Source organism: Acanthopagrus latus, chromosome 2 (genome assembly GCF_904848185.1).
Source record: "Acanthopagrus latus isolate v.2019 chromosome 2, fAcaLat1.1, whole genome shotgun sequence".
Classification (NCBI taxonomy): Eukaryota; Metazoa; Chordata; class Actinopteri; order Spariformes; family Sparidae; genus Acanthopagrus; species Acanthopagrus latus.
The window spans coordinates 31296627-31315899 of NC_051040.1; the positions used below are offsets into that span (position 1 = coordinate 31296627).

General features: G+C 43.5%; 1 protein-coding gene across 1 annotated transcript in view; it reads right to left on the reverse strand.

Moving 5' to 3' along the window:
• Window positions 1-320: 320 nt before the first annotated feature.
• efhd1 (EF-hand domain family, member D1) overlaps window positions 321-19273 on the reverse strand; it is a 34399-nt gene continuing 15446 nt past the window's right edge. The window contains exons 2-4 of the mRNA XM_037073746.1: window positions 9741-9888; window positions 2704-2838; window positions 321-2119 (exon numbers count right to left, since the gene is read on the reverse strand). Coding sequence (XP_036929641.1) covers window positions 1985-2119; window positions 2704-2838; window positions 9741-9888 — 418 coding nt within the window. The 3' untranslated portion in view covers window positions 321-1984. The remainder of the gene's footprint in view (window positions 2120-2703; window positions 2839-9740; window positions 9889-19273) is intronic.

The following is a 19273-nucleotide window of genomic DNA, read 5'->3' on the forward strand; positions in this document are numbered from 1 at the left end:
TTTTGTGAGCCCCCATTTCAAATCTAGACCACAATCCCACAGTTTTGAAGATCAGGATTGCAAATCAGTTCCATTTTAGAGATAAACCATCTGAAACCTGACCACTGTCTCTCAATCTGTGCTCCCAACTCTGAGTTTGGGACTCAGTTGCTTCAGTCACTTGTTATGCATACAAGGTTGCAGAAGATCTATCATTTGTCTATTTTGCATAGTGTATACACAACACATGCATTGCATGCTGTTATGGGGAGGGAAAGTCTCTCCGCTTCCAGTATGCCCAAAGGGATCTTATTTCAGATAAAATGTGTGAGGTGGTGAAATGATGTACAAATTTGATGTTTATTAAATTAAAAGGTCATTAGTCAGTTTTGTGAACTAGCTAACATGCAGGATGAACTCTACAAGCTTTCAATGAGCATTAAAAAAGACAATGACACTTACACAACTGTTGGCCGTGTAGTAATTCTAATGACCTACATCACAGTCTTATTTATAAACAGCTTCATGACAAACAGACTTTTGGGTCAAAAAAAATGTATATATATTTTAAAATGACAAACATGACATGTCATTCTTGGCACAATTCGAAAGGGATCAAAAATTTCTCTCTCTCTATTAACTACAGTACATGCTTTCTCTAAAATAAGGTCCCATGGTGGTCCAACAGAAGGTGAGGGTCCTTTCTCTGTTCATCAAATTCGTATGACAACTTATCAACTGTCTGACTGTTACAACCTTACCCTTACCCTTATAACAGGTAAGCATAGTTAAACAGAAACAGTCTGTTCTTGTTGGGAACAGTTTGACATTTACGGAAATGTATTCTTTCTTTCTGGGAGGGAGAAGAGAAGATGGATGTCAGTGTCATGCCTGTGTTTTAAAGTGAAACTCCTGGCAAAATAGAACCTAGGCTTTTTTCTGAATGTATATGAGTCAAACCTTTGTGTGAAAGCATAATTATGATGAAAGAGGCACTTTTAAGATTTACCCTCTCTCCATTTTTGGGATGTTAGCTACTGCTAACATGAGTTGTTCAAAAACCTTCTTTTTAGTAAACTCTGTATACATAAACAATATTCTCAATGCTCATGTTCATGTGTAGAGATCCTGGTGATACTACATGTAAAGTTTCATGCTGTGTCCAGCCTTCTTAGTGTTTTAAAAATAGTGATTTTGATGCTATCGTTAATTTGCCCGTAGCACTTCCATTTAAAGTGAGTTTGACCCAAAAAACGAAAATACTGTAAATCTTAAAAGTGCCTCTTTCGTCATAATCATGCTTTGACACAAAGGTTTGATTCAGGTACATTTACAAAAAAAGCATAGGTTGCATTGTGGTGAGAGTTTCACTTTAAGTACTAAACTGGAGTCAGGTGGTGGTTAGACTAGCTTAGCATTAGGACTGAAAGCAGTGGTCCAGATTGTTTCAATGTACAGACTGTGTAAAGGCAGTCACACTACAACCTGTTTAATGTTGGTCAGTGGAGCCAAGAGTCAAAGTCAGTGGTCAAAAAGTGCATATGGCTTACATTGTCACTAAAATGTGTACACACTATATGATGTCATATTTTTGTTATTATTATTATTATCATCTTTATTATTATTATTATTATTAGTAGTAGTAGTAGTAGTAGTAGGAATAGTATTAAGTAAGTATGTAAATAATAACATCATATGGCCCACAGAAATGCACATTTGTGGTGTTATGTATATATTTCCTTACACATCTGAAGCCATGTTTTTGCATTGTGTTTTCTGTGGAATGGTTGCAGAAAGTCTGTTATGAATAACTCTTGCCTATGATGCATTCTCAGGTATTTTCAAGTATTTTAGTGAGTATTTACTTTAAATGCATCTTTTCATTGTTGTTATAAAGTGCCAAATTCTGGTTTGGTTAAAGTATAAGTGGTGTGTGAAGCTATTTCTAAAATCTTAGTAACACTGACATGCATGTCAGGAATTCTCATCAGTCCCTTGTGGCGGGTCATGAGCAGAAGGTGGATTGCAACTGCTTGAAGGCGGCTTGTCTCTGTTTCTTCTCCACGTCCTGTCTTTTGCGTTCTTCTTTTTCCTCTCGAATCTCAGCCTCAAACTTGCTGCCCTGAGACACAGCTTGCATCTGTTAACACACAAAATGACAGTGTTCCTTCCCATTAACAGTAACCTAGCATCTTTTAACACTACAAAGAAACACTTGCAATTTGTTAGAAAGTAGCTACTGTTACAGAAATGAGCTGCAGAACAGGGCCACTGTTTTTCTGCAGCCACTTACCTTCTTCACTAGATCTATTCCTCACTTTCACATTACTTTGGAGGTGGATGGAGGTTTCCTTAAACTTGATGATGAGGCTTGTGTGTCCTGACCAGGTGATGTTACATAGACAAAGGTGTCCAATGTTATCTTAGACATCCCCAGTTTGATACATACATCTAAAATGTCATACATATATCTAAAGCCCCATGCTCTGCAATAGAAGGTGTACAACACAAATATATGACCACTACAGTTTGTTAGTCTCTTTGTGTCTAGAAACTATATAGCAAATGTCATATCATCAGTGATTAAAATGATGACCAACACCCACCCTAACCCATAAAATAAATGCCTAAGTCATAATGTTTTCAATTCCCTGAAAGAAACCAACCAACACTCTGAAGATGTAAATGTTAGACAAGACAACATTAAGTACAAACAGATAGTACCTTGGCTTCAAAGAAGTCCTTGGCCCCCATGACTCCCTCAGTGGAAACATTGATCTCAGACAGTCTTGCCAGAGCCATCAGACCACTCTCCTCCTGCAGCTCTCCAGCTGCAGCTCTCCGGAAGATCAGTAAGAACTACAGTAAGATAGTTCAAACACATGAGGTTATGAGGATTACATCTTCATATAGTAGTTTCATTGCTATTTTCATAGACAAACTGTGTATTTGCCCTCAGTTTACATGGGCAGTGATACCAAACCTTCGTGAACATGTGATTTTCGCCAGCTGTCTGCACAAATATCAAGCTTCCACACTTTTACTTCAACGGATGATCTCCTTTTAATGGAAACACATGCGCTTTGCACAGAGGGGAGGTGCTGTGTGTGTGAGAGTGTGAGTGAAAGAAAAAGAAACGCAATATGTGGTGGCCAGTGTTGATTCTGTGGCACACGGCCACCAATTATATGTGTGGGAAACACTGTGATAAGTTTTGGACACAGCCTTTCGCACAGAAGAAATAAATCGAATAACAGCCATCAGCGCGCAGTATCTGGGTTGTAACGTCAAAAGTACAACTCCATTTCCTACGGCATAACATTGTTTGAGCTTGTGTTCGTGGAAAGTGGATTTAAGTTGAATGTCCTCTGAAAAAGAGGTAAAATAATGAGTAGAACTGAAGGGGTACCAAAGCAATTATGCCTCTCTGCCTCTGTTAAGTTGCACAAGAGTGGGACCATGTTCCTCACACAGAGTGGACAGCAGTGTACCTTCACTGCAGAGCCCACAGCACTGGAAATTAAACAAATTTTACTGGAGTAATCTAAGACAATGCCCATTATCCATAAATGCAACAAAAGTGAGACAGTATCAGATCAACTGTCAAAGACATGTTTAACAAGTAGAGCACAAACTTGCAGAAATGTGATGTCACTCCTTAGCCCCTACTCTGCCTCCTGTTAACAGAGCTACGGTCAAGACTGACCCCGACCTGCATTTATCCTCCAAAATCTCCGACTGGAAAGTAGCCACACTCCAAAAGGATAAAGGCATTACTTTTCGCCGAATGGACAATAAAGTAAAACTTTTCTCAACTTTTCCTCCACCCCTCATGGCTGCTTGTTCCGTCCACACCAGATCCCCTCCAGGTGACGTCATCACCCACCCCCTTACAGGCAGTGACGTCGACACTCTTGTTAAAGGGACAGTACAATCCAATAACACAGCCCAAAGAGAACAGAAAGAGAAGCAGCAAAAGCAGAGACAGAGATCATCTGCCAATTAAAACAACTCCAGAGTTTCCACCAACATTTCTCGTCATCACTACACTCCAGAGGGAGCGCCCAGTTGGATTCCAGGACCCTCCAACTTCCATCAGGATTATCATCACCAGCTACAGCCACCTACAACCACAAGGGCAAACGCCACAGCACCCACCACCATCCAGTTTCAGCCATCACCACAGCTAACCTTTGCGGGGGCTCCTGGCACCGGGATGCGAGAGCCCCCCCGCTGCTTTTTTCCTCTTGGCACCGGGATGCCAGCGCCCCCCGCTGCTTTTTTCAAACAACCTCAGCACCTCGTTCCAGCTGGGGCTCCTGGCACCGGGATGCCAGCTCCCCTTGATGCGTTTTTCCAATGACGACAGCAGCTTGCTGCAGCCGGGGCTCCTGGCACCGTGATGCCAGTGACCCCAACTACTTAGTGCCAGCAACCACAGCAGCCTGTTTCAGCGGGGGCTCTTGGCACCGGGATGCCAGCTCCCCCTGCTGCTTTGTTCAAACAACCTCAGCACCTCGTTCCAGCTGGGGCTCCTGGCACCAAGATGCCAGCGCCCCTTGATGCGTTTTTCCAATGACGACAGCAGTTTGCTGCAGCCAGGGCTCCTGGCACTGTTTCAGCAGGGGCTCCTGGCACCAGGATGCCAGCGCCCCCACTGCTTTTTTCCAACAACCATAGCCAACACCCAGGGTTCCCCCAAGCAGGTAACCTCTAACTTCACGCTGACTACAGCCAGTCTTCCCGCTCACCACCCCAACACTTTCATTTCACGTCCTTCCCCAGTTCTCACCAGTCTACGTAGGCAGATAATCAACGATAACTACATTGACCTCGCACTCTTAATCTTGCCTTGCCTCCATCAACCACCTGCAGACAGATTTATTGAAGGATACGAAGGGTGCCCCCACTATAAAGTGAGAGCACCCTCACGTTCCAGAGAGCTTACTCCTACAGAGTTCGCTTACACCTTTTCCCTTTACAGAGACGTTCTCTGTTCCAAATTCTCCACACGACGCAACGAACTGGACAATTACTTGTCCATTATTCTAAATCTGGCCCTCTGCTTTGGAAGCAATGGTTTCTATCGATACCACACCCACTTCACCTCTGAAGCTGCAGCCCGCATCTCACAGTTTAACGAGGCCACCTACTAGGGCACTCTCGACAACAAGATTGATTTGTCGCATCTTCACCGCCCGTGCGGCCCTCACATGCTCCCTTTGTGGTGCCCTATCTCACCCAGCCTCTTCTTGCTCCATCCCCACCAACACTGAGCCACATCAAAGCCAAACGAGAGTTTCAGCATTCTCTCGCCTGTCGTCGGCAGCTCCACTAGCTACCATACCCCCTAAACAGGTGTCATCTGCACCTTCTGTCATCTTTCCCATTACCAGTGGCATAGATAAAAAAGGCAGACGCATCTTGCACCAAGGAGGTCATTCCATCTACAACAACTTCAACAGCACCAGATGCACCATGTCCCAGTGCTGCTTCCTCCACATCTGCTCCTTCTGCAGCGGGAGCCACACCCTCCCAGCATGCCCGCACAACCCTACCTCGCTGAAGCCAGGAGAGCACTTATCGACACCTATTAACATCACAGCTTTAGCAGAGGCACTTCATAACCACCCTGATCCAGAGTTCGTTCAGTTTCTTATTTAAGGAAATGCATCATCATTGATTTTTCAGGACCCCACGGCAGTACGGCAGCATCAATAGCTTGATCCCAAGTGAAGATTTTTCCCTTCACCACGCCACCATCAACCATGCCATCGCCCTTATTAAACTCGCTGGTAAAGGATCATGGCTCTCAAAAACCAATATCACCAGCGCCTTCAAAGTCCTCCCCATCCACCCCGACTTCTGGCGTTTCTTCGATGTCCGCTGGCGTAGTGCATATTACTTTGCCGTCAGGCTCACATTCGGCTGCAAAAGCAGCCCCAAACTCTTTGACACCCTGTCTGAGGCCCTGTGTTGGATCCTGTCCAACAACCACGGGATTCCATACCTCGTTCGAAAAGCTCAACCGAATCAGCCTCCTGATCTCCAATTTCCTCCACTCCCCGAGCTGCACCAAATGTCAACTTCTGTCCCTTTTGGGTCACCTCAACTGTGGGGACATGAATGGTCCCGCAAGTCCATTCTCATATACTCAGACAATCTCAGTCGTGCTCAGTCGTAGACATAATCAACAAAGGACGCTCCAACTACCCTTCCATCATGCCATTCACACGGCGCCTCATCTGGCACTCCGTCACACACCAATATGTTCTCCGTGCAGCTCATGTTCCCGGTCACGCTAACTCCATCGCTGACTCTCTTTCCCGTTTCTTGTTTCAGAAGTTCAGAGGCTTGGCACCTCACACTGATACCTTCCCAACGCCAGTTCCTCCATATTCAGCACTGACTTTCAACTTGTAAATCCAGCGCTAATACCCCTGATAAACAAATCCCAGAGCTCCATCATCAATAGCCTATCACCCTCAACCCTCTCTTCCTACTGGACAGCCTGGAAAAGCTTCCACCACTTCCATGACCAATACAACATAACCTTTCCGTCATTCGATCTTATCACCTTGACTTCTTTCATCACTTACACTCACTTCATCATGGCAATCAAAACACACACCATCAAAGCGTACCTTAGCAGTATTAGCTTCTGCTACAAGTTAATAACTGGCAGTTCGGGCCTGGCCACCAGCCATCCCCAGATAACTTCCCTCCTCAAAGGACTCCTACGCCAAAAGCCAGCAAAAAACCCTTGTCATCTTCCTCTTACCACCGACTTGCTGTCCATCTGCCTCCACACAATCCATTCTGGGTACAGCACTCTTCAAGTCACCCAAACCCTGGAAGCCATGTTCTTGCTAGCCTTTCTTGGTTTCCTCAAAAGCTCCGAATTCACCTCCTCAACCATTCACTTCAACCCAAGCCGTCAGGCCTGCATCTCTGACTTGTCTCGCTTTTCAGATAACACTATGGTGTTCCACTTAAAGCCAACCAACACCAACCAATTTGGTCCATCTACACCCGTCTTCTTCTTCAAGGTCCAATCACCACTGAATCCTTTCGAAACCCTCGCAAACTTCTTGCAATTCCGTAAATCTCAAAGCACAACAATGACAGATCCGCTCTTCATCTCTGAATCCAGCCAAGTGGCTACTCGATTCTGGTTCCACCATCACTTTCACCACGTGCTCTCATTATCTGGCATTTAGCCTGACAACTACTCCGGGCACTCCTTCAGAATCGGAGCTGCCACTTCAGCCTCCCGTAATGGCGTTCCAGAACACTTCATACATCTCATGGGCCACTGGTCCTCCCAAACATACCACCGCTACATCTGTTCAGATCTCAAAGATCTCAGATCCGCTCAATCGCCTCTCAAGTAATTGGAGGTTTTTGGGGGTCTGTCGCTGCACGGGAGCGGTGGCGGATTCTCCAAAAGAATCCCCACAATGCACTCTAAGAAATGAAAAGAACCAAGATCTTCGAAACTTTTGTCTTCCTTTGTCACCAAATAAATCCCTAAACGCATCTCATTGACAGTGTGGTCCTTGCTAGTGAATTGAAGCTTTATTGGTGAAGTTTCAGGAGCAAGACCACAACTCAACAGCACCAACTTCCACATTTCTATAAATAACCACCTGACCCTCACCTCTGCTTCGCTCTCGTATTCTGCGCCCGTCCCCCCCAACCTATTTCTCTCTCCCTGTTTCTTCTTTCTCTCTTCTCCTTCATAGTTCCATGAGGGGGTCCGTCGCTGCCCGGGAGCGGTGGCAGATTCTCCGAAAGAATCTCCACAACACACTCTAAGACATAAAAAGAACCAAGATCTTCGAAACTTTTGTCTTCCTTTGTCACCAAATAAATCCTTAAACGCATCTCATTGACAGCGTGGTCCTTGCTAGTGAAACCAGTGTTCCGGAATTTCGGTGGTGACCGAGCTGGTCCATGGCAGGTGGTGTTGTCCATGGTCGTCATGCTCCGGTCACCAGCGCCAGATGTCCTCAGGTGGGAGATAAGCTTCGTCTGGTTCGTGGCGACAGTGGAGAAATCCCTAAGGATTTTGTCCTTCTGTTTGAGGTCAGCCTTCAGACCAGAGGTGCTGTCCCTCAGAATTGAGAGGGTGGGGAGGCAGGATTCGCACACCGCCAGCATACCCACAGCCGGCGAGGAGATTCGGCGTCCGGTAAGCAGCTCCCAGAGCTACCTTTGGCTAGCTGGTTAGCTAGTTTGCTAACATTAGCAAACTGATGTCGGGAGTCGGGAGTATTCTGTCCTGACTTAACTGATAAACCTAACTGATAAAAATGTTCTTGGATTTATACTTGAACTTCAACAGAGTGCTTATCGTTCGATTCACATGTATAGGCCTGTGATCTATTAATCTCCCATCAACTTAAATTGATGACGCCTGCCTTGTAAATTCCCCCTATATATTGCAGTACAGCTGAGGGGTTTAGTCATGTATAGCTATAGATAAATCAGAATCAGAAACAGAAATCCTTTAATGTCCCGCAGACGGGGAAATCTGTCACAGCAGCGACAGAATATTACAAAAAAAAAAACAAGAACGGAAACAAATTTTTACAAATAGTAAAAATAAGCAATAAAATTAAAAAGGGAAGAAATAGACATATATACATATTTACATGATATAGTGCAAAATTAATAGTAGTTTTTTGTTTTGTTTTCTTTTTCTATACATAGATTTTAAATAGAAATAATGAATATGGAATAAATATGGGTGTTAAGGAAATTGACCAGATAGTGCAAATACAGAAGTGACCTTGTGCAGACATACTGCACAGTGCAGGGCACAGAGTGAGGTCTATAGGCTATTGGGAGCAGTGCTGGTTGTAAAGTCTGACAGCAGCAGGAAGGAAGGACCTGCGATACCTCTCCTTCACACACTTAGGGTGTATCAGTCTGTTGCTGAAGGACCTGCCCAGTGCTGAGATAGTGTCCTGCAGGGGGCGGGACTCCTGCACCAGCAGCGATGACAGCTTGTCCATCATCCTGCTCTCTCCCACCACCTGCACTGAGTCAAGAGGGCATCCCAGGATGCAGCTGGCCTTCTTGATAAGTTTATCAAGTCTCCTCCTGTCTGCTGCCGAGATGCTGCTGCTCCAGCAGACTACTCCATAGAAAATGGCTGATGCCACCACAGAGTCATAGAGAGAGGTCAGGAGTTCCTCTTGCACCCCAAAGGACCTAAGCTTCCTCAGCAGATACAGTCTGCTCTGACCTTTCTTGTATGTTGAGAGCAAGAGCAAGACAAACCAAGCCAAACTTTTAGGAAGATGAAATCACTGTGATAGTAGAGGGGATTGAGGCCAGGCAATATGTTTTAATTGATGAACTAAACACTGGGTTGATAAACAAAGCAAAACATAGTGGGGCAGAAAGAAAGAAATGCTGCCAATATTAAAAAGAAATGGTCAAACCTTAAAATACAAGCAGGAAAAGAATTACATTAACAACAGACACACACACACACACAAACAATACAGGAGGGGTTAAAGTCACTTAAGAATGAGAGGAATTATTGATGCAGTGAGTCCAAAAATAATACCGGTCTGATCATTCTTTACACTTTTGATTCATAATTACCAGTAATATATTCACCCCACACTTGGATGCATATGCATTCCAAACTATAATACTCCTACAAAAAATAACACAGGATCCCCAGTCAGCAAGTCACACTGCACAGTAAGAGGACACACCAATGCCTAATGAAGTCCTGCTCTCACCTCTCTGAAACTTAGTTTTCCGTCAAAGTCTTCGTCCACTTCTTTGATCATGTTCTTGAGGCCCAGGTGCGTCTGTGGAGCTCCCAGCTTCTCCATCATCAGCTTTAGTTCCATCAGGTCGATGAAGCCATCTTTACCAGTGTCATACCTACAAACCACACAGCACAGTTGGATTCACTCTGTGATGTTGTTTACATATTATATGACTGACATAACAAAACCCCTCCTGTATATACTCTTATAGTTAAGATAAGATAAGATAATTCAGATATATTTAAAAAAAATATGAGACTGAGGTTATGTAAACCCTTAATAAGTGTTAACAAGAGACAAATGTTGACGATAACTTAATGGTTGTTAATGTATTATTTAGCCATTGGTTAATGCCTATTCTTGTATTTGCTAATGTTAATATGATCTTTAGAATTCCATAATGTATAATTAATATTTACACCATTAACGAATGATCAACAGACACATGAGCTAACTGTTAAGCAGAGGCTTCATAAACTATTATATAATGTATAAATAAATAATATAAATTGTATAAAAAGCACCTTAATTAAGAGGGGTGCCATTAGTACATGATTACTAAATCATTGTAAGTTACTATTATGATATAATGTATTACTCCATTACCTAAAGTTAATCAATGTTGTGTTTAGTTTCTGTTGAGAAGTGAAACACAGAAAGACAGAGCTAAGGATGAGACAAGGAGGCAGCAGCAGCATGGGATCTGATGAAAAAAGTCAACTGAAGAGAAACATCAAGAAAATAAACAGCAGGTCCAACCTGCTCCAAGCAGGGTCGTGAGCAACAGAGGGAGGCACAGTGGCAGACCAGGTGAATGAACAAGTAACAAAGGCCACAAGCTATACCCAGCTAGCTGCACAGGGTCTGGGAGGCTGGGCGAAGCTGTCTAGATAGAGTGCAAGTACAGCAAAGTAGAGGCTAAGTGAGGAATAAAATAAGCCCGGGCCATTATGGGTCATTATCAAATGTTGTGATATTTTCAGTTCAATTCAATTCAATTCAGTTCAATTCAAACAACTTTATTTTCCCTCACTTAAAATGTTTTTCCCCAGTATTATATATAATAAAGCAATTTCGGAATTTTCTATCTTTTTATGTTGTAAGGCATGTGCAGCTGTCATGGCAGTGGAGGCAACACTCATCTATGTAAGACACGGTGAGTGACAGAGTCCATTGATGTTGAGTGAAGAGAGGACAGAGGAGGCAGCAAAGTTAAAAATCATCACATCACAAAATCTGGTTGGTATTAAACCTGAGATTTTTGAGGTGTGTTCAGACAGAGCACCTCAAAAGGTAAATGACTCTATTCACCTCTTTTGCTGTAAGCCAGTTTGCACTCAACTTAGAATTTGATACAAACTAGGGATGTCCTGATCCAATCACATGATCGGAAATCGGGGCCAATCACTCGATCGGAATCAGACATTGCAACATGGGCAAAAATATTACAAATAAGGTAATTAAATTAATCGCTCTGGATAACCAGCTCATCTCCGTGGTAGAGGATCAGGGTTTTCTTTGTCACCTGGGCTTTTTGAATCCCCGGTATGCCCTACCATCTCGGCATTACATTACATGTCTTCCACTTTCAAGTTACAGCATGCCGGTATGCACACCAGTTTTGTGGGTCTCATACAGCAGAGCATGTAAAAGAGGCAGTCGAGGAGATGATGAACGCATGTGAAATAGACAAGCAACACGTCCACATCATTTTACGTGACAACATAGGAAATATGTAAAAAGCAGTGGATGATATGGAGGTACCAAGCGTGGGCTGCGAGTCACACACACTCCAGCTGGCTGTACATAGAACCTGCTGACAGATCAGGAAGTGTATAGGCTGAAAAAACTGATCAGTAAAGTCAGAAAACAACTTGCTTTTTAATGAGGATGGATGAACAGATTTTATTTTTATTTATTTCATTGATTGTTTCTAGTCTTGTTTTTAAACATCTCCATCATTATGGGTGTTTTTAAAATAAGCAGTTTGAATGTCAATGATGCTAGAGAGACGCGAAAGAGGGCAGTAGTGTTTGAAATGGCAAAACTGAAACACATTGATGTCCTGTTTTTACAAGAAAAACACAGTGGTGTTGGAAACGAGGCAGACTGGAGCAGAAAATGGAAAGGAGAAGTGATTTTAAGCCATAACACCACCCTCAGTGTAGGAGTGGGCTTCCTGTTCTCTGGAGGTTTTACTCCAACCTCTCTGGTGGTCAAGCATGTTGTGGAGGGGAGGTGCTTTTTAGTCAAAACTCGTTTTGAACATTTTAACGTGGTTTTTATCAACATCTATGCTCCGAACAACGGTACAGAGAGGAAACACTTCTTTGAAAAGGTGAATGATGTTTTAAGCAGCTGTGACTCGGAGGACTATTTATTCATGGGTGGGGATTTTAACTGTACTGAAAATGAGATTTTAGATCGCAACCATGCAGAGCCTCATCCAGTATCCCAACATGCCTTGAGGCAAGTGGTCTCCTCCTGTGACCTGGTGGACGTGTGGAGAAGGATGCACACAGGCTACAGACAGTACACATGGTCCCACGTAAGAGAAAACAGAATCTCTTTGGCCAGACTTGATCATTTTTATGTTTTTAAGCATGGAATTAGTGTTGTGAAAATGTGTAAGATTTTACCAGTTGGGTTTACAGACCATTCTTTGGTTTTATGCAACGTTTTTATCAGAAACATTTAACCTAAAAACGCTGATTGGCATTTTAACTCTGTTTTAACTGTTGACAAATCTTTCAGAGAGGCTTTTAGCTATTTTTGGCATGACTTTAGACAGAAAAAAATGAGTTTGTCAGTCTGAGGCAGTGGTGGGACCATGGAAAAGTACAAATTAAACTTCTGTGTCAACAGCACACGCTCAATGTCACACGTGACATCACCAGATCTATCAGAGATCTGGAGACTGATATTGTGGATCATTTTATTGAAATCCTCAAGACTAAAAAGGTTACTTTAGCCAACCTGCTGGACACTAAAGTACAGGGTGCACTGGTCAGGTCCCGGATTCAGAACATCACGGAGATGGATGCTCCATCAAGTTTCTTCTTTGGACTTGAGAAGAGACGAGGACAGAAGAGACAGATCCACTCTCTGCTCTCTGAGACAGGACATGAGCTGATGGAGCCGGGCCTAATCAGGAAAAGAGCTGTCGAGTTTTATGCCTCATTATTTAAGAGCGAATACAAGAGCAACAAAGAACTGATGGAGGGGGTCTGTAGTGGACTTCCTCAAATATCCAGAGAGGCTAATTCAGAGCTCGACAGCCCACTGACAATACAGAGCTGTATGCTGCGCTGCAGAGCATGCAGGGGAGAAAGGCTCCAGGCATCGACAGCCTCACAGTCGAGTTCTACAAGGCTTTTTGAAACATCTTGGCCCAGGACATCTTGGATGTTTTTAACGAGAGCCTGGTGTCTGGGTCACTGCCTCTGTCCTGTCGGAGAGCCGTCATCACCCTCTTGCCAAAAAGAGGAAATCTGCAAGACATCAAAAACTGGCTTCCTGTCTCTCTCCTCTGCACTGACTACAAAATTCTGTCCAAAGTCTTGGCCAAGAGACTGAGAGGAACCATGGAGCAGACGTACTTCCTTTGGGAGGTCATGGAGAGGTTTGGGTTCAGCGCTGGTCTCATAGCCAAGATCAAGGTGCTGTACAGTGACATTGAGAGAGTGCTGAAGTTTAATGGCGGCTTGTGTGCTCCTTTTAGAATGCATAGAGGTGTCCGGCAGGGCTGTGCCCTGTCGGGGATGCTCTATGCGCTCTCCCTGGAACCCCTTCTACAAAAGATAAGATCATCTGTTCGAGGCCTGGTTTTACCTGGTTTTAACAGTAGCGTTGTTTTATCTGCTTAGCTGATGATGTTGTTGTTTTTATCAAAGATCAACAGGATGTGTGTATTTTAAACTTTGTAATCGACAAGTTTTCTGTTGTGTCGACTGCGAGGGTGAACTGGAGGAAGAGCGAGGCCCTTGCTGTTGGTGAGTGGCATGAGGGCCTCCCAGTTCTCCCTCAAAGCCTGTCTTGGCCTGTCCCCGCCTCTCTCTTATGGCACCGGTTAGCCTGTCTGGACCCTCCATCAGGTCTCATTGCTCAAATTCAAGCAAAGATGGTCAATTTCTTCTGGAGTAAAAAGCACTGGGTTCCACAGTCGGTGTTGTTTTTATCCAGAGATGAGGGGGGCCAGGGCCTGGTCCACCTGGCTAGTAGAACAGCCACCTTCAGGACCCAGTTTATTCAGAGATATCTGACTGGACCTGAGGATCTGGTGTGGAGAGACATGCATACTCAGGCGTGTTAATAACCTGGGCCTGCATGCTACTCTGGTTTTAACTGATTTTAAATTTCTAAAGTTAGGTGGGTTACCTCCTTTTTATCAGGGTGTTTCTTAAATCCTGGGCGCTGTTTAAAAGTAAAAGAAGAGAAAAATGTGACTCTCTGTACCGGTTATTAAAGGAGCCTCTAATCTGTGGTGCCAGGCTGGATGTGTGCTGCAACACCGTGCCTGGGCTGATGGGGGCACTGTGCAGGTCAAACTTTGTCTGCCTGAGTCAGCTGGTAGAAGCAGCAGGACCAGCACTCATGGACAGCCGGGCTCTGAGCTTGGTGCTGGGGGTGCGCTCTGTCCGACTGATGCAGAGGAGCCTGGAGCTGTGGAAGTCGAGGCTGACCGAGAGGGAGAAAGTCCTTCTCCTGAAGCACAGCAGGGGAGAAGCTGAGCCCGACCCTACAGACCCGTACCCGGAGATCCACCTGTGCCCTGGGTTCACGGAGCTCAGCGGCCCCCTACTGAAGCACAACAATGGGAAAAACTAAGCCTGCACAAGACAGACAAAAAGACTCTGACACAAGTTGTGTAAAAACTCTTCACAGAATGCTGAGCCCTCAGTGGAGAACACTGTACAAACCCCCTCTAAAAAAGAGAACTGGAGATCTCCAGTGGAGGATTTTACATGGTGCCATTGCAACCAATGCCTTTTTATCTGTTCTTATTCGCAGTGTTTTAAATGAGTGCCCATTCTGCGGGCTGACTGAGAGAGATTTAATATTTTAACCTGTGTTTTTAACCTATTTGGTGTCCTGTTTACCACACCCATTTTTATCTGTGGAGTTGGTTTTAAAAAAACAGAAAAAGCAAAGTGTCAGCTCCTAAACTTTTCAATTGGCAAAGCCAAATTGTCAATCTACCTGACGCTTAGGGACAGACTGCAGGGTGGGCCGACTCTTGACCCTGTGACCCTGTGGAAGTACAACGTAAAGGCCAGACTGAGGCTGGAGTTTTGCTTCCACAGGATCACAGGGAACATAAATGTGTTTGAATAGCAGTGGGCTCATGAGGAGCTGTTGTGGGTGACCGGTGGAGAAGTAATTTTTGCTGCATTCCTCAACTGACTTATTGATTGTACAACTGTTTGCTGGTTTTTAAACCAACTGTAAATAAAGTGCTGTTACAAAAAGCTTCTTTTTCTTCTTCTTCCTCGTCCTCCTTCTTCTTCTTCCAATTTGCTGCTGCTACCACTGAGCTTCCTGTCTGTGACGGAAACTGTCATCAGCAGAAAATTGAAAGGGCACCCACGTGGGGGGCTGGAAACTGACCAATTGGAAGAGGGTGGGGTCAGCTTTTGTCTCTGGCCACAAAGTGCCAAAAGTCCTTGCTTCGAGTGTGCAGAGCTTCTCCATGGGCGAGCACAGTGGAGAGAGAGAGTGAGCGCAGGAGCGAGCCAGCACTCGCAAAGCATCTGCACAGTGTTGTTGTGCGTGTCGCTGTTGTTTTTTACTCACTCGCACCTGCCTCTGCTTCAATCTGCTGCTGAATATCTGCGCAAAGATCAAACAAGTGTGCGCAGCAGTTGAAATCTGCCCATGTGACACAAAATAATTTATGCGCGAAGAGAGAGCTGCACGTGCAGATGTGTTATCGACTTTTGACTCAAATGTAACACCATACTACGACTATTCTTGACATAAAATGATCATTCAAACCAGTGTGGAATGTATTTTGGTCCCATGGGGGCATGTTTTGTTCCAATTTTGTTACTGAAATTATATTGCTCTTAATGTCTTTAAGTAAGTACTGTACACTGATTTTACAATGCTTGTTCAGGCCAGTTAAGAATGTAGCACAATAAACTGTCATTCATTTTCCAAAATTACTTTGTAATAGTGTATATTTTGCACACGAATGTTATATATACACCCATATTTAGCTTAGTGTACTTCAAAATGAACATTTTGGCCACGACCCTTGCCCCACATTCAATTTTGGCCCTCCACTGGGAAGAATTTGGGCACCCCTGAGTTAAGGCTAAGTATCGGATTGGGACTTGGTACTAACTATTAAAGAACTCCGATCAGGGACCAACTTGTTGCAATGTTGCATATTGCCTCCCATTTGGTTTGTGTTCACACAGCGCCATTTACAAGCAGACCAAAATGTGTGATGCTCAAGGAAACTGCCCTGTAATTGGTCTGAATTTCGAAAACAACGCAGCAATTCAGCTGAATTTAGCACTGAACAGACAGGAAGTCAAGCACTGAAACATCATTATGACATTCGGTTACTTTTCAATGTTAAACACTCTGTGCTGACATCAGCACACACATCTCAGAAAAGAGACAAACACAAGCTCCTCTGTTAATACTTTGGTCGGGAACACATACCTATAACTGCGGTCGAGAGTGATCATGCGATTATCGCGGGAATTCCTCGGCCTCGCGACACCAGCTGTCTACCATACTGTGCTGTGGCAGACTCAAAACACAACCGGTGGGGGTTGCCGGACTGCGGATGGCGGAGCAAAACCAGATCGGAGCCATGCACAGCGGACGCGTGTCCAGTGGAAATTTGGGGTTAAGCACTGATGATTCCTGCATTTGGGTCGGATCGAGGTTGGATCATGTTCTCACCACAAACGAACAGAGTTTGTTTGGAACACATCAATCACACTGAGGTGGGGACCAAAACAACTGGACCAATACCTTGTTGAAGAGGTGGTCTCGGTCTGGTTGTTTTGGTCCCCACCTCTGTGCGATTGATGTATTCACACCTTCCCAAACAAACTGCACCATGGGGCTAAACGCCCAGGGTTCGACTGAACTAAACAAAGCAGGTGTGAAACCGCCCTTAATATAGCTAGTCCCCAGTACCTGTAGGCAGTGGGTGGGTGAGTGGGTCCATGGGAAATTTAGTAAGCCCGAAATGAAATTTGTGATTTTTGTCAAATTGTAGTGTTAAACTCATGTTTGATATTACATGGGTATAATCATGGTTAAGTGTTTGATCAAATATATCTGAAAAATAAACATATAAAAAAAAATAATATACAACGAAATCCCAAATCTGAAAACAAAACACTGGCAAATCTACAGCTGTCTTCTGAAAGCTGATGGCCCCAAAATGTGTAGCACTAGCCCTGCTCTGACAGCGCTGTCAGTAGCCTACAGAGACTCCAGTGTTGTGCTGGGGTTTTATAATGTCTGTCTGTCTGTCTGTCTGTCTCTCTCTGTCTGTCTCTCTCTCTGTCTCTCTCTCTCTCTCTCTCTCTGTCTCTCTCTCTGTCTCTCTCTCTCTCTCTCTCTCTCTCTCTCTCTCTCTCTCTCTCTCTCTCTCTCTCTCTCTCTCTCTCTCTCAGCAAAATGTCAGTCAAGTTTGCTTGCTGACAGCCACAAAGTGGAGTACTTGGTGTAACATTTATATACAGGATTGAATAACACTAAAATGATAGCAAATGGAATATTATGGGTAAGAAACAATGGGACAGGACCTAAAAAGCTGTTTGTTGATTGTTCTGCAACTTCCTTAATTATAGATGCCTGAGCTTTTGGCACAAGGTAACTTTCTCTGCTAGTGTTTTTCTCCATCTCCAATAATATGACCTACATTCAGAGCTCAGCTCTAAGAACTCTGGCGTTGTTGTATATTATTTCTACTGCAATAAAGCAGCACAGAATATGGGTCAAAAAATACTCACATTTCTAAATGACCTATTACCATAAACCCAACATAAAGCAAAATTTCCCAGTCAATTTATACGTGCACGTTTAGGAGTACTAAATACTTCTTAATGATAAAACATTCTTCATCTAGTACAGCTTCACAAAATGCTGAAAGCTGAAATATGCCTCTGAGCCTAAATCCTTCAGGGTAGAAAAACTGGGTCACCAGGCAGTGGATAGCCCGTGGGAATGTAGACTGTGTGAATGGGATCTGCACATCAAAAGAAAGAGGGTAACTGGACCTACATAACAAAACACTACATAACACTGGTCCTACATAACAAACAACTTCAGTGCTTAAAAAACAGCTTATGTTGAAATGCAGGGGGGTGGACTACAGGACAACCACTGCTTATTCATGTTAACCATATCCCATATCTGTGAAAATCCAAACAGTGACAGTCTCAGTAAACATAATTTGCAACATCATTGTATGTGTACAAAGATTATTAGAAAACAGAAAATGGTTGTCTTAATTTCCTGTATATGCAGTTTTGTTGACCAGCATATTAACACCAGCAAATCAAAGGAGATGGTGATCAACTTCCAGTGGAGGACAACACTTATTACACCAGTGAAAATCCAGGGTTCATCCCCACAGCCATCAGACTGTTCAACTCAAGCACCACCTGATCAATCATGCTCCACTCACTTGTTTGATTTCTGAAATATCTTATGTCTATGTATTCTTTTTCCTGTACTGTTTAAGTGAATTAATAAAGCCAGTCTTGAAAACACACAGGATTTCACCAACAAAGTGAGAGAAATAACACTGTACTAAGATAACGATTATGATGGCTGCTCACTTTTACATACATTCCCAGTTTTGTTTTTTGTTTTTTTTAATGTGTCACACATTGTTAAACCTTATATCTACATGTTCCCTGCATTCAGCTGAATTATTTGGTGTAGGCCACGCCCACTTTCGAGTTAACTTTCTGTTTGCAAAATTGCGACAAATGCAAAACCTACTTTTTCGAACTCCTCCTAGGCAATTTGACCAGTTTACACTAAATTTTGCATGAAGCATCTATGGACCCTCCTGACAAAAAGTTATCAAAAGAATTTTGATAGTCCATAAAACGGCCAAAATTTACAACAAATTCCTGCATATTGTGTTGAAAACAGAAAATCTTGCACATCTAGACAAAATACTGTCTGATTATCACGTAAATGTTCATAATTGTGTTCCATGGACTGATGAGGCTTTGTCTAAAATTTGGTGCAAATCGGCCAATAGGTGACGATTTGGTCGCAATCTAATTAGTTTGAATGGAAAGTAAATGGGAAAATCTTAAAATCCTCTTCAAAACTCATCGATTTTCAACCTCTTGTTGTGCTTCATGCTTTGAGCTACAGATACCATTCCTCCTTTTAAAGAGTCAGAAGACCTTGAACTGTTGGGCATGTATTCAGTTTCGAAAAATCTTTTACGGTTTCCAAATCATCACAGTTTTAGTTTTAAGGATTTTTAGGCCTTCTTCTGATTTTGT